This window comes from Cydia fagiglandana, chromosome 8, assembly GCF_963556715.1.
Source record: "Cydia fagiglandana chromosome 8, ilCydFagi1.1, whole genome shotgun sequence".
In the NCBI taxonomy this organism is placed as follows: domain Eukaryota; kingdom Metazoa; phylum Arthropoda; class Insecta; order Lepidoptera; family Tortricidae; genus Cydia; species Cydia fagiglandana.
In genome coordinates, this window is record NC_085939.1 from 4,540,621 (window position 1) to 4,555,814 (window position 15,194).

General features: G+C 42.0%; 1 protein-coding gene across 1 annotated transcript in view; it reads left to right on the forward strand.

Annotated features, from left to right (window-relative positions):
• LOC134666502 (uncharacterized protein KIAA0930 homolog) overlaps positions 1–15,194 on the forward strand; it is a 75,263-nt gene that overhangs the window by 46,525 nt on the left and 13,544 nt on the right. Inside the window, exon 5 of the mRNA XM_063523682.1 lies at positions 5,836–5,976. Within this exon, the coding sequence (XP_063379752.1) occupies positions 5,836–5,976 (141 nt within the window). The remainder of the gene's footprint in view (positions 1–5,835; positions 5,977–15,194) is intronic.

The window sequence follows — 15,194 nt, forward strand, 5'->3', positions numbered from 1 at the left end:
GGCTGCAGTCGGAGTGGACCTCGTGCAGCCAGTGGTGGCCGCGCATGCGAGCCTCTGGAGTCTTTGTAGCTTGTCTCGTACGTTGCCTAGGTTTGTTCTTGGCCACCAAACCAGAGCACCGTAGCAGAGTAGGGGGCGGATTATAGTCTTATAGAGCCAAAGGGTAATTTTCGGGTTGAGTCCCCACCTCTTACCAATCATCCTTCTGCACTGCCAGAAGACTACTCCCGCCTTGTCTATGCGTTTGTTGATGTGATTGTTCCAGTTGAGTTTACTGTCGAGCGTTAGCCCTAAGTACTTAACTTCGTCGGTCAGCTGTAGCTCAGTCTGGAAGAGTGTTGGTCTGGTAAAGTTGCCAAGTGCCCTTTTATTGGTGAACATTACCATTTCTGTTTTGGTGGGGTTAACTGATAGGTCAAAATCTCTACACCAGCGTTCTACGATCCGAAGAGCTGCCTGGGTGAGGTCGCATACTGTACTGGCAAATTTACCTGATATTAATATTGCCAGATCATCAGCGTAGCCTATTGTGTAGAAGTGTTCCTCGTTCAGTTTGGTTATGAGGTTGTTGACTACTAGGTTCCACAACAGAGGTGAGAGAACTCCCCCTTGAGGGCATCCTCGCACCGCCGCTACGGCCTGCGGTTCACCTACATACCTTATTGTCCTTTGATTTAGCATGTTCATGATCCACTTTATTAGTCCAGGTTCAGCGCCGTGGCTTTCCAAGGCGTTCCCTATACTGGAAAAGTGAGTCTTGTCAAAAGCGCCCTCTATGTCAATGAAAGTGCCGAGGCACATTTCTTTGCCGTGGATGGCTCTCTCAATGCGGCTTACAACCATGTGAAGAGCCGACTCCGTAGATTTACCTGAGCTGTACGCGTGCTGGTTGTTGTGCATCGGTATGTTCTTTAGCGCCCGGTCCCTCAGGTCCCTGTCGCACAGTTTTTCCAAAGTTTTCAGCAGGAATGATGTGAGACTGATGGGCCTAAAGGATTTGGCAGCTGTGTAGTCGTTCTTACCTGGTTTAGGTATGAATACCACATTCACATCTCTCCATCTCCTGGGCACGTACCCCCAGGCTAGGCAGGCTGCCTGCACCTTATCCTAGTCTAGAGTATCTACTGTCCTAGTAACTCTAATCGCAACAAGTATAAACTACCCGTACTTGGATATCGGCTTATACTGGAAACTGGAACATTGGTCTGGGTTCTAGGTAGGTTGCGAAAGTAGGTACTTACATTACCAACGATTTCAAAAGTAAAGATAGGCCCGTTCATAAAACGTCGAGTGAACATCATGACACCAATAAAATGTGCACAATCGCCATTTGCGCACCAATTTTCTGGCCCCAATGGAAACCACCCCTTTAAGGTAAAGCTACAAGGTGTTGGAAATCATGAGAGCGGCAACGGTGTAATGTAAACAGTTTGATAACAATCACCCTTCGACACATGCATCTTATAATATAGCTATTAAATGGATGACCTTCAATAAGCGGTGACCCGGCTTCGATTAATTAACCAATTAACGCTCGATGTGGCCGCCATGAGAGTTGAGGACTAATTGAATTGAATGAGGGCTCCGATATTGTGTAACTGGCCAGCGGGTGTTTGGTAAGGGAGACTCAGACAATATTTGTACTTGTGGATTACATGTAAAATATATACGGTTTCGCGTTTCAAACGAAGGCCAATAGGATTTGAATGTATGTAAATTATGACGAAATTGAATATTACTATTAGAAGTATTAGAACAAATAAAATTATTTTCAGAAAATATTTTAATTAAATTTCAAATTATTTTTAGGGATGCCAGGGGGTGCCAGAAGCCTTCAGTAAAAAGTGCAATATACTTGGAAAAAATCGACCTATGCCTCTGTGGCCCGGTGGCCGAATGGCACAGGCACCTGCCGCGATAGCAGAGGACGCTGGTTCGATTCCAGCCTGAGGCACTGGATGCCTTGGTCACTTCTTCTTCAGTTTGAAATTGAATATTTTTTTAAATTTCGTTTTAGTATTTTAGGGACAATGTTGGTGGTTCAAAACATATATTACTCAGATATAAAAGTATGACGCTGCATTGTATGTTGAATGACAGTGTATGCGTCAACTGGAGTGTCCTGTCCTGACGTCCTCGGGCGTGGGATACAGTTTCACTCGGTCACGCTGGCGCGGTCTCCACTCCCACTCAATTTCAAGTCTTCCCTACATCTACATAAGATGCAATTTCAAGCAGCAAAGGTTGTTCATACGTAGCTACAGCTACATTTCAGTCTCTAACATATCGACATTAGGTTTAACTTCGCTTGACAGAACTCGAATTTGTCATTGTTTGACGCTCTGACTCTGACATGAACTAGGTAATTAATTACTTAGATAATCGTTATTTGATGCTTAGGAATCTTATAGCTCTCATAGCTGTTCTGAATTGAAAACATCTGTTTCCGTTTTCGGTTCCGATAAAACCACATCCGTTATATCCCTGGAATACGCCACTATCCAATCCTATGGACTACGTTTCACTTTCAAATCGAATCTGAGATATAACAAAGACCCATTTGGGGTATGAGAGCGGATAGAATTCCTTCTCCCTGTAAAATTAGCTAAAATAATTATAATCTTTTTGATAAGTGTGCTGAAAAATAAATAAATATTATAGGACAATTTTACACAGATCGACCTAGTCCCCCCCAGTAGTAATAAACCCGTGAATGTGGTTATACTGGTTATGTACATTTCCCTTTCCCCATATTTTAAGGTAGCGCCTGCACTGATGCTGTATAATAAATAATACCGACAATTCATGCGGATATGATTCTCAATTATGAAGGTTTAAGGTCGTTCTCCTCAACAAGTTGCGGCAGCATTATACTCAGTGTTAACGAACTCTGTTAATTAGTCTTATTAATACGGCATGCATTCATAACTTTTTTCTGCTCCCGTACTTTTATTTGTCATTTAAAGGGTCGTGCACACACCTTTAAAACCCTACCTTATTGTTGTCAAGAAAAGTCTTTAGTCTATTCCCCAAAAAAGAATTTGTGCATACACGCAGTATCTTTTTGGCGATTTTACGATACTTCATGTAATGACCACTTCTTTTCCCGCCCGTACCCTCCATTATTGCTACTTCTTTATTTAAAAATATTTGTTAAATTTACAATTTTATTTCAAAGTAAAGTTCGGCTTCGCCTCAAATTGCCACTCGCCTTTTTTGACCTCTCTTAAACATCGGTTGCATAAAATACTATTAGGTAATCGTCAATACTGTTAACTTCTAAATCTTACTGCTTAAACTTATTTAGTGCACTTCAGTCACGTGCGCGACTGAGCGTCCTGCGACCGCTGCTGTTAGTGTAAGGTAAACCATCGCGAGCGCGGACTTCTGACCGAAGGGTGTAGTAATTCGGCGATCCCGTGGGGATATTAGCAAGTGACATTTGTACTAATGGGTACAGTCAAGGAATTTAAATTCCGACCCATTTCGTACTTTGCCACAGTGACAACCGTATGAGGTCTCTAGCGGCTTTCATATTGATTGTCACTGTGACAAAGTACGAAATGGGTCGGAATTTAAATTCCTTGACTGTACAATTATACGGGTATTACATGGGTATAATTGAGGAGCTTATATTCAAAACGTGATTTGTCACAGTAATGTCAAACGGAGATAAATGGAAAAATCTATTATTTTGTATTACATAGATACAATTGAAACTATGCGCTGTTAGTTAAAAAAGTGTTTTCTCCTTAGGCAGGCTCTTTTTTTTTAGTTTGTCGTTTCATTAGCGAATTATAGTACGATTAGGTTCTATAGCAACTCATGGAAATTTTAGTTACCTACTGTCGGCCGCCATTCAATTGGCAAACAATGCTCATTGTTATCTTTTTTTATCGAAGCGTGAAGTCAAGATAAAAATTTCTTTTTTAGATGTCGTTGAAGGTCGCAGAGATTCGTTTCGTATTGTACTCTTATTGGATTTATATTTGTGGTTGTCTCTAAAATTTGATAATTAATATCGACTATTTACTAGTAGACATAGACATAGACCAATTTTATTCAACATCACATGAAATGACAGAGTTAACAAATAGTGTAACATATTTTTACAGATAAATCTTAAATTTAGACTTATAAACTAAGAAATTGAGTTGCACGGGAGAAATAAATATTCATGTCATGAGTGTTAAATAGTTAGGAGCTTGCCTCAGCATAATGTTGCAGTGTATTAACTACAACGCTGGTTTTCAGGCAGACCCTTGCTACATTATCCCTTGCTTCTGTTAGTCGGAAACTAAATGGCTTAGAGTTATGTTAAATATGTACCTATGAGTGTAAGTAAACTACAAGCATTATTAGGTATCCCAAGAAGGGTGCTAGTCGCAGCCCGTGACTTCGTCGCATAGCCATTGTTTAAGTTTAGAGAGTCAAAGGCTAATTTCTACGCTGCACTCTTAAAGGCGGGATAGGTATATTTTTTCAGTACTTACTTGAGACTCGAAAAAGAAAAACGGAATACACATGTACTCCGAGTCGCTAACTTTAATTGTATTGTCCAAGCTAACTTTCTGAAATGTGTTTGATTTGACCTGTAAGGTAATAAGGCAAATGTCGATATGTGGCATGCAAACCACTAGGTACCTAATCGAAATACTGAACTGCATAACACTTGCGTCAGCACACTGCTTTGGCAAAAGGTCAAGAGCAATATAGTGCATAGTTGCCGCAAAACAATAGGTACCTACACATATATGTATGTATATGTATGTTATAGTTACTTGCAGGATCAACTACTGCCAATCCTCCATGTTATGTTATGTTATGTTGTAACAACAGACTTCCTTATCGCTTACAGATTGTAGATGTGAAAGATACTCTGTCTGGTACTTTTCACGTACGATTCGATTTTGATGTTTGATATGCTTTTGATTGTCGGAGATAGTCATAGGGTACTTTTTATCACGGTTATAATAATTCTACGCAGACGAAGTCAGAAGCATAAGCATGTGTCATAAAGGTTTAAATAGGTTGACAGACACAATAAGATATATGTGGCTTTTCATCACAGAAGGGTCCCTATGCTTCATGTGCAATAAGGACCTTTCTATAAGAATTTCTGTTCCCAAAATTTCTGGACCCTTCTGTGATGGAAAGCCACATATAAGTACAAAATACCTTATATCAAAATATTTCGATGTTACTTCCATAATAAATATTGGTTTGTATATATTCACCATGTAAAATTTGGCTAAGGGTTGAAAAACCACCCCGTATGAATGAATGAATTCGGAAGGGTTAATACCGCCTACGTTTGTTGCAAAGGTTGACGAACGCTTCATAACGCTTTTGATAGTCATTCTTCATTCTGTCCCTCTGATTGACGGAAAGCCCCGCTATAATAGACAGGTACAAAAGAGTACATTTATATCTTTATAATCGATAGTCATCACTGCCCTATGACATATAGGAACTAAATATGTGGCTACCAGCAGTCTGGCACTGCCATAAACGCTATCGAAAACTTAACATTATTTCAAGGTAAATGTGAAATAAATAGACTGCAAGATTTGTTCGATTCGTAAGTGACACCGCTGAAGCTGAACTAGCACCATTCTTATTTCTTAGTGCCCGTAAGGCCCGTCCTTAGATTATTCTGTTCCATTTTGATGGCGTTTCCTTTCTCCTTATCTGACAGAAGTAGTCACAGGACTATAAAATATCCGGAAATACTATCATCATCTACAAATGACTGTATCAACAGCAGTGTGGTTGAATATTGGCCCAACCGCGTTTCGCGACCGCTTTTCTTAATATTATGATGTTTGTGCGCAGGTATTCAGCGACATGGTGGTCCGCGACGGCGAGATGGTGTGCGTGGAGCTGGTGGCGCGGGGACGCGGCGCGGACGCGCTGGCGGTGCTGTTTCTCGGCTCCATCCGCTACGACGCACTGTCCAGGGTCTACGACTCCCGGGTGAGTGCTACAGACGGTGTGTGGAGCTTGTAGCGCGGGGACGAGCTGGCGGTGCTGTTCCTCGGCTCCATCCGCTACGACGCACTGTCCAGGGTCTACGACTCCCGAGTGAGTGCTACAGGCGGTGTGTGGAGCTCATAGCGCGGGGACGAGGCGCGGACGCGCTGGCGGTGCTGTTGCTCGGCTCCATATATCTGCTACGACGCACTGTCCAGGGTCTACGATTCCCGGGTGAGTGCTACAGACTGTCGGTTTTTTTTGGCACACTTCAAAGGAATCGTGGCGTACCGTGGCCTGTGGTGTTCACACAGTCGCCATTGTTTGTTTAGTTTGACGTGCTACAGAGGGTGCGTGGAGCTGGTGGCGCGGGGACGCGGTGCGGACGCGCTGGCGGTGCTGTTCCTCCATTTTTATATTTTGTGACGTTTTAATATCTCACCGGATTAATGTAGGTATGTAATCTTTACATCCGCATTCGTATTATATTGTTAAGTATCAGTATCTACGTAAGAGCCTGTGTATAAGTGATTATAGGCTCTGTCTGATAACAGGCTTGCTCTGACTTGGCTGTCTCTTGCGACAGTATCTACGTAACTACCTCTCTGTGATACCGAGTCGATATCAATGATAATACGGATCATGCCAAAATATTTATGAGTTATGAGCGAGTAAATATTAAAAAAACTAGAGGAACTGACGGTACTACACGTTATTTAATTACCTAATTTATATATTATGGTTTTAATGAAATAATACAATTTTGTTCACATTTTCCCATTCGGTTTCATTTATATTTTTACTATCTTCTTCCTCGCGTTATCCCGGCATCTCGCCACGGCTCATGAGGGCCTGGGGTCCGCTTGACAACTAATCCCATGATTTGACGTAGGCACTAGTTTTTACGAAAGCGACTGCCATCTGACCTTCCAACCCAGAGGGTAAACTAGGCCTTATTGGGATTAGTCCGGTTTCCTCACGATGTTTTCCTTCACCGAAAAGCGACTGGTAAATATCAAATGATATTTCGTACATAAGTTCCGAAAAACTCATTGGTACCAGCCGGGGTTTGAACCCGCGACCTCCGGATTGCAAGTCGCACGCTCTCACCGCTAGGCCACCAGCGCTCTATTTGTATTTTTACTATAAAATTCCTTAATCACAAAATAATAGTTGTACCATCACGCTCCGCGATTTTTGCGCCATTTAGGGTCCTAGCTAAATAAGTTGTTCCATACTTATAGTTCGTTTTTTTAGCATTAGAAATAAGGTAAACAATCTTGATGTGTCTTTTAATTGAAAAACACATTTTAAAAATAAGTTACGGCAAATATGTAACAATTATGAAACTAATACGATCATTTATATTATTCTGCTTTCATAAGTAACAGTTTTTGATTTTTAAAAAGCGTTTTTCAATTAAAAGACATGTCAAGATCGCTTACCTTCTTGCAAGTTCTTTCTAATGCTAAAAAACACGAACTATACGCTATAGAATTTCCAGTTTAGCAAGAGCCCTAAATGGCATAACGATCACGGAGCGTGACTGTACATATTTGTTAAATGATTAGAGTAAATTATATTTAAATATGTTTAAGATTAGCATAACAAGAGTAATGGGTGTAAACCGTTCTTGTGAATAAAATAATGGCATGCGGCGACCGATCTACCTACTTAAATTGCCATGTGATGTGGGACGCAACTTAGTCTGGAGTAGGTTTAGGTTTATTCTGACATAAATAACACATACATATACATCTCTTATAAATATGTGGGTGAAGCGTAGCACACACTTTACGTCCACCTATACTAGTACATATTTGAATACCAGCCAGAGCAAATATAGGTTTGTAAGCGTAGTTGTAGGTATTAGTGTTAACTGTGGCGTCAAAGTTAGTTTGCCTTTATGTCGATACAAAATTACTAATAGGGTATCAAATAATTACATTATTATCAAATATCTGGGAGACCGAGCTTTGCTCGAAAGACATATAATATAACAAACTAAAAAATGTGCGTTTTCCCAGAGGTAGGCCCGATTATACTTATAGCCGACCGACCATAGCTAGACTCATTTATCGCCCCCGAAAACCCCCAAATAGCAAATATCACCGAAATATATATAAATAAACAAGAATTGCTCGTTTAAAGGTATTAGATATCATTAACAGCCGTTGTATCCAATCCAACAAGATTAATCTTGTCACTCGTTTCAGTAATGTTATTTGAAGCTCGGACAAGCAGCAATTTATTGAGGCATTTAATTACTTAATTTGTCTTGTCTGTGACAGATTACTTAGCCATTTGGATTTGTATTAATCAAGTACCGGGTAATGCTGTCAGCAAAAAATAAAGCCTAGTCATCTTATGGTTCCTCAAAACATAATATCTTAAAGCCTGAATTTTTTTTTTTTTTTTTTTTATTATGAATGGGCTTACTCATGGCCACAGACTAGCCGAGGCGTAGACGTGGCCTACGATGGAGCGAGCTCGCCCAGAAGGTGCCTGTTCACTCTTGATTTGAAGGTTGCCGGGTTATAAGAACACGGAAATATAGACGCCGGCAAGGAATTCCATTCCTTGGCAGTGCGCATAAGGAAAGTAGAAGCAAAGCGCTTCGTGCGAATTGGTGGAATATCTACCAAGTAAGGATGGAAACCGGCCGTGCGTCTACAAGTCCGATGGTAGAATGGGGACGGTGGAATAAGCTCGTGTAGCTCTTGGGCACACTCCCCGAAGTGCAACCTGTAGAATACCGACAGGCTGGCGACTTTCCGCCGATGGGCCAAAGACTGAAGCTTAGCCGTTAGCTTCTTGTCGCCAATCATCCTCCTGGCTCTGCGCTCCACTGAGTCCAAAGCGGCGAGTTGGTATTTAGCTGAGCCATCCCACAGGTGGCTGCAATACTCCATACACGACCGGACTTGAGCTTTGTAAAATGTTAGAAGCTGTCCAGGTGTGAAGTATCGCTTCACCTTATTTAGGACGCCCAGCTTTCTGGCCGCAGTTTGTGCTTTAGACTCAATGAAGCTGCCGAAGCTGAGGACTGAACTCAGCTCCATGCCGAGGAGTTCCAGGCTGTCGGCAATAGGTACAGATGCACCCCGGAAAGAAGGAGTCAGGTCGAATGGACTCCGTTTTGCGGAAAATAGACACGTCTGCGTTTTGGAGGCATTGAACGTGACCAGATTGTCATCACCCCACTGGGAAACGAGACTAAGGGTCAAGTTCATCCGCTCAACCATGGCCTTTCTCTGTGAACGTATATCCTCCCTGCTGTCCCCTGCACCAGCCAAATATCTCTCAACAACCGTACTGTCATCTGCATAACCTACAATGCTGGGTTGCAGCATGTCGTTAATGTGGAGCAGGAAAAGGGTTGCGGAGAGAACAGACCCCTGAGGAACACCGGCGTCAATGGCCATGAGGTCTGAAGAGCAGCCATCAATAACTACTCTGATCGACCGTTCACTCAAGAAATCAGATAGCCAGCTACAAAAGTCAGCAGGGATGCCGTATGCAGGAAGCTTGCTAAGGAGACTTGCGTGCCAAACCCTGTCAAAGGCCTTCGAGATGTCCAGTGAAACAGCAAGCGCTTCACCGTTCCTCTCGATGGCCTCGCCGCAGCAGTGCGTGACATACGCTAAAAGATCCCCAGTAGACCGACCTCGGCGAAAGCCATATTGACGGTCACTGAGCAGATCATTTGCTTCGAGGTATGCCAGCAGCTTGCCGTTAAGTACCCTTTCCATGACTTTACAGAGCATGGAGGTAATGGCGATTGGTCGGTAATTGCAGGGATCAGCACGACTACCCTTCTTGGGTACTGGCTGCACGTTTGCAAGCCTCCAGGATTTCGGCACCGTTCTTGTTTGGAGAGAGAGGCGGTACAGGCGTGTCAGTACAGAAGACAACTCAGGCGCACACTGCTTTAGTACACGTGCAGGTATACCGTCTGGTCCACTGGCCTTATTCACGTCAAGATTCTGCAGAGCTCGGCGTACCTCTTTTTGATGAATAGCAATTCTCTGCATAGAGGAACTGCATTGAGGTAGCGTAGGTGGAAGTTTTGAGCCTGCGTCTAGACGTGAATTGCTCGCAAACAGAGAAGCAAACAAGTTTGCTTTCTCTGTCGCGGAGTGGGCCAGTGTCCCATCAGGTTTCTGCAGAGGTGGCAATGTGGGTCGGCAGAAGTTGGATTCGACCGCTTTCGACAGGGACCAGAACCGCTTGCTACCAGGAGGGTAGGAGGCGAGTTTGGCCCCTATTCGACTGACGTGGTCGAATCGAGCCTTTCGAAGCACCCGTTTGCAGGACTTGGCAGCTGAGTTAAAGGCTTTTTTCCTCGCGCGAACCCTCTGTGCGCCAGCTTTGGTATCGCGGGCTAATACCCAAGCCTGGTATGCAGACTGCTTAAGGGCCTCGGCTCGAGCACAGTCCGAATTGTACCATGCTCGGGTCTTGTGATCGAGCGATAGGTCGGAGAACGGAATGAAATATTCCATTCCCTGCCGAATCACATCCGCAACAGCCTCAGCAGAACACGAGGGGTCACCCGAAGAAAAACAGACCTGCCGCCAGGGGAAAGACGCAAAGAAATGCCGCATCTCATCCCAGTCCGCTGACTCGTATCGCCATACTCTCCTCGTGCCCCTAGGGCAGAGATCAGGAGGAGAGTGGATCGACACGGATTTCACTAGACAGTGATCGGACGATCCTAGCGGAGCTGAGACCGAAACCGAGTGCCTGTCTGGATCAGTTGTCAGCAGAAGGTCAAGCCAATTGGGTGTATGGTCAGTAACATCCGGTATCCGCGTCGCAACATTTACCAGCTGGGTAAGGTTTAGGGATACAGCAAATTTGCGCGCTTCCCTCCCAGCGTGGCAAGTATTCTTGAACGGGAACAGCCACTCCTCGTGGTGGGCGTTAAAGTCCCCAAGGAATACGAGTTGAGCCGCAGGGTACCGCTGTTGGGCTTTATCTGCCATCTCAGTAAGGTGGTCAAAGAGCCTAGTTGTCTCCTGGTTTCCGCTGTGCGATCGGTAGACACAGGCATACAGAGTTTTCTCTGAGCCCGAGTCAACCATAATCCACAAAGTGGAAAACCCGGCAGCCTCAAAGCAACGGAGACGCTTGCAGCAAATGTCATCGCGGACGTACACACAGACCCCAGCACGTGCTCTGAACTTATGTTCCAGTGAGTAGCCTGGGTAGTTGAGGTACGACGCGTCCGCTGGGGTTTTGATTTGCGTCTCCGTCAAAAAAGAATAGGTGCGGTTTTTCGGTTTCAAGATGGTGGTGGACCGGATCGATATTTGAGTGCAACCCCCTGATGTTGGTGAGGTGCACTTTCAATGGGAGGAAGTGCAGCCGGCGTTTAACCCTATTCTTTTTTCTTTTCAATTTCATATTTGTGGAGTGTGGGATGGGTTGAAAAAATGCCTGTCGAGGTGTTGCGTTTACCATTTGGATCACTTGAGCTAATCCGGACAATGAGGAGCTCACTTGGAGACTGCGGGGACGCCCGAGCCCCCCTGAAATAACCCACCGGGTCCTCCCGTCCAGTCGCCAACTGGCACGGTGGAGCTATTCCAGGATTTTTCGCTAGGTGGCGGGGCAGCCTCTCGCACGTGGCTGTCGTACAATTGGGCCCCCAACTTCCTGCGGTCGGCCACCGGCAAGACCGTGCCTCGGATCCCGCTACCCTCCAGCGTGAGCCGCTCGGCCCGACGTCACTCAGGAATCCAAAAACCGGCATTATGCAACACAACTGACAGCCAATCATCCCCCAAAGGCACTGGTACTCCCGCACATAGACGAAACGCAGCAAGGCTGCTTGGCGCCTGACTCCGGCGGGAGGGTGGTAGCAAACCAGGCGGCCCCTTGCGGGACCTACCACCGCTGGTTTGGACGTAGTTTAAGGACATACCCGGGTCCGAAAATGTTGTACATGAAAAATACAGTATCATGTTGTTACATGAAAAATACAGAATATAAAGTTTTAGGTACTATACTTATAAGTATTAAGCACTGATGCGCCTTGATGTGACGTGCTAATCGCAATCCCACATCTAGCGTCTTTCGAGCGTCGGCGTCTGGTTAGCGCTATGGAAAATGACGTCGCGGCGCAGTTGCGTCGACGTTGCGTCGAGCAGCGGCCATAGAGTTGTAGACGCCGACGCTCGAAAGACGCTAGATGTGTGTGTGGGGGGGGGGGGGGTAAGGTACATTTGTACACCCTAACCCTGGTTGCAGACATAGTTGACTCTCTGCAAATAAACTTCGACGCGGAAGGGGTGGGGGAGGTGAGGTGTTAGGCTTCAACTATCTGTGCAGACTGTACATACCCATGCAGGAAGCACGATAACCCGCTGTTTCCGCTATAAGCTCAGAAACATCGATACCTACATGCACTAACTCGTTTTGAACTCGATAACTTGCCAGCTGCATTTGGAGCACAACATCAGATCAGATGTGCCGAAAACATCGAGAAAACAAACTTTACTGAGTATGAGTAGTATGACGTGAAGCTAATCCAATTTTACCCTAGTAAGCCACTATTAGTAGTAAGTTTCAAGTTTTGTAGAACGCGCCTTTAAACAAATATCGCTCGTTTAAAAGGGGCCCACTGATTACCAGTTCGACGGACGATATCAGCCTGTCAGTTGTTCGAAACTGTCACCTTTTGCGTTTAACTGACAGGCTGATATCGTCCGGCGAACTGGTAATCTGTGCCTCTTTATAGAATAGCTATCGGAAGTAATTAAAACAGAAACTAACGATTACGACCAACCTTCACAGTAATGCCAAAGTAAGATAACCTCGCCAGTTCGTGAATTAGTCATATGACCATGCAAATATTGTGACGGCGCTTAGGAAAACATTTGCAAGTCCGCACTGTTTACAATGGGCTATAATTTACCAAACTCAAAACAACTCTTTATGAATACACGATTGAAAATAGTAAAAAAATAAAAGCATAATTTTTCACTCTATTATTTTCTTCGTCATCTTTAAACCTCGTCGTCTACGTCTAATAGTGTACACAAAACAAGCCTTATTTAGCTTACTATTTAAAGGTCGATTTGTGTAATATTTATTAATTAAACCCGACAAGAGTAGAAGGTTCGTGTAATAAAATCATGAACAGGACGTGGCATGGCAACATCGCGTGAGTAGTCAGGGTTCTGTCGCCGCGATAACCGAGTGTTTCCATGAACCTCTCGCCTAATCTCATTAATGGTCGTTGTACACTCCGACCCGTGCGCCTTTATTTCTTACGTAACATAGTCAAGTGTACTTGAGCGTTTCTTTTATTTTTTGCCATTTTTATATACTGTGACCTTTTTTGCCACTTTTGTGTTATTTCTAGTCAGGCCGCGTAGCCAAGACGCCAATCCCTTACGCTTCGTAGCGATCGAAACGCAACTGTCACTGTCACACCAATATGGAAGAGTGATAGAGAGACATAATGCTTTTCGTTGTCGAAGCGATAGCGATTGTAACCTTGGCTAGGCCGGCAGGATCGTGAGCTCTTTTTATCCTTATAGAAAAAGTGTCCTAAAATTTCCATACATTTTCCAAACTTCCTTTTTGTTAGTGCCATACAAAGTATATGGGGAAATGGCAACACAATAGGAAAAAAAATCTGGGATATTTTTTTATCCCATTACGATCGAAAGAGCTCGTGATTCTGAGTAGAAATAACACAAATGTGGCAAAAAAAAGGTCACAGTATATAAAAACGGCAAAAAATAAAAGAGACGCTCACTTAGATGTTCTTTATTATTATTATTTTTTATTACTTCTTTTCAGTGTTGGCATCAATCTGAACTAAATCAATCCGGATTGATCAATCGAATTGACGCGTCAATCCGAATTGATCAATCCGGATTGATCAATTCGAATTGAATCAATTCTGATTGACGCGTCAATCCGATTGAATCAATTTGAATTAACGCATCAATCCTCAATTCGGATTAAATCAATTCTCAATCTAGATTAACCATAGTCCCTAAGATTAGTTTTCAAAGGTGTAAGTTTTTGGGACTTACTTACTGGACTTAAATTCGATATCTGAGGTTCCCAGAGGTTCGAAAACATGTTCCTGATGTCAGTATTGATTTATTTTATTTATTTTATTTATTTTATTTATTTTATTTATTTTATTTATTTTATTTATTTTATTTATTTTATTTATTTTATTTATTTTATTTATTTTATTTATTTTATTTATTTTATTTATTTTATTTATTTTATTTATTTTATTTATTTTATTTATTTTATTTATTTTATTTATTTTATTTATTTTATTTATTTTATTTATTTTATTTATTTTATTTATTTTATTTATTTTATTTATTTTATTTATTTTATTTATTTTATTTATTTTATTTATTTTATTTATTTTATTTATTTTATTTATTTTATTTATTTTATTTATTTTATTTATTTTATTTATTTTATTTATTTTATTTATTTTATTTATTTTATTTATTTTATTTATTTTATTTATTTTATTTATTTTATTTATTTTATTTATTTTATTTATTTTATTTATTTTATTTATTTTATTTATTTTATTTATTTTATTTATTTTATTTATTTACTTTTATTTATTTTATTTACATTATTTATTTCTTTTACTTTATTTATTTTAATTATTTTATTTATAATATAATAAGATTTATAATAAGAACACACCACACAGGTAGATATAAAGATAAACAGAGGAACGGCAAAAAAACTTGTTTATGCTGGAGGCTTCATAGATCGCTCATGCCGACCTCGGTTATTCAATAACAACTTGAATTTAAGTGTGCGTAAAGATTACAATCGTTTGAACTGGTCAAAAACTTTATAATGAGGTAACTGAATAGACTTGGTTTTTATTTCGGTTACCGGTAACAGAGGTTAACCGTATCTGATACGGTTACCGAATCAAAGTGTTACCTTATCAGACGGTTACCGTTATGGTAGGGGTTTTTACAACCGCTTCTAAAATAACTCTATGAAAAACCCCGGTTAAGGTAACCGGTTCCTGTCCCTGGTAGAATCTAAATATTGCCATTGAAACCATGTTTTGCACCTTAGATATTGATTTTGAATGCAAGCAGTCACTTTCATAAAATGTCACTAAAATGTCCCGAAACAGGACACCTTTCAATATTGCAGTCGAAAAGATGTTTAGAAACCTCTGGCTACCTCAGATATCGATTTTA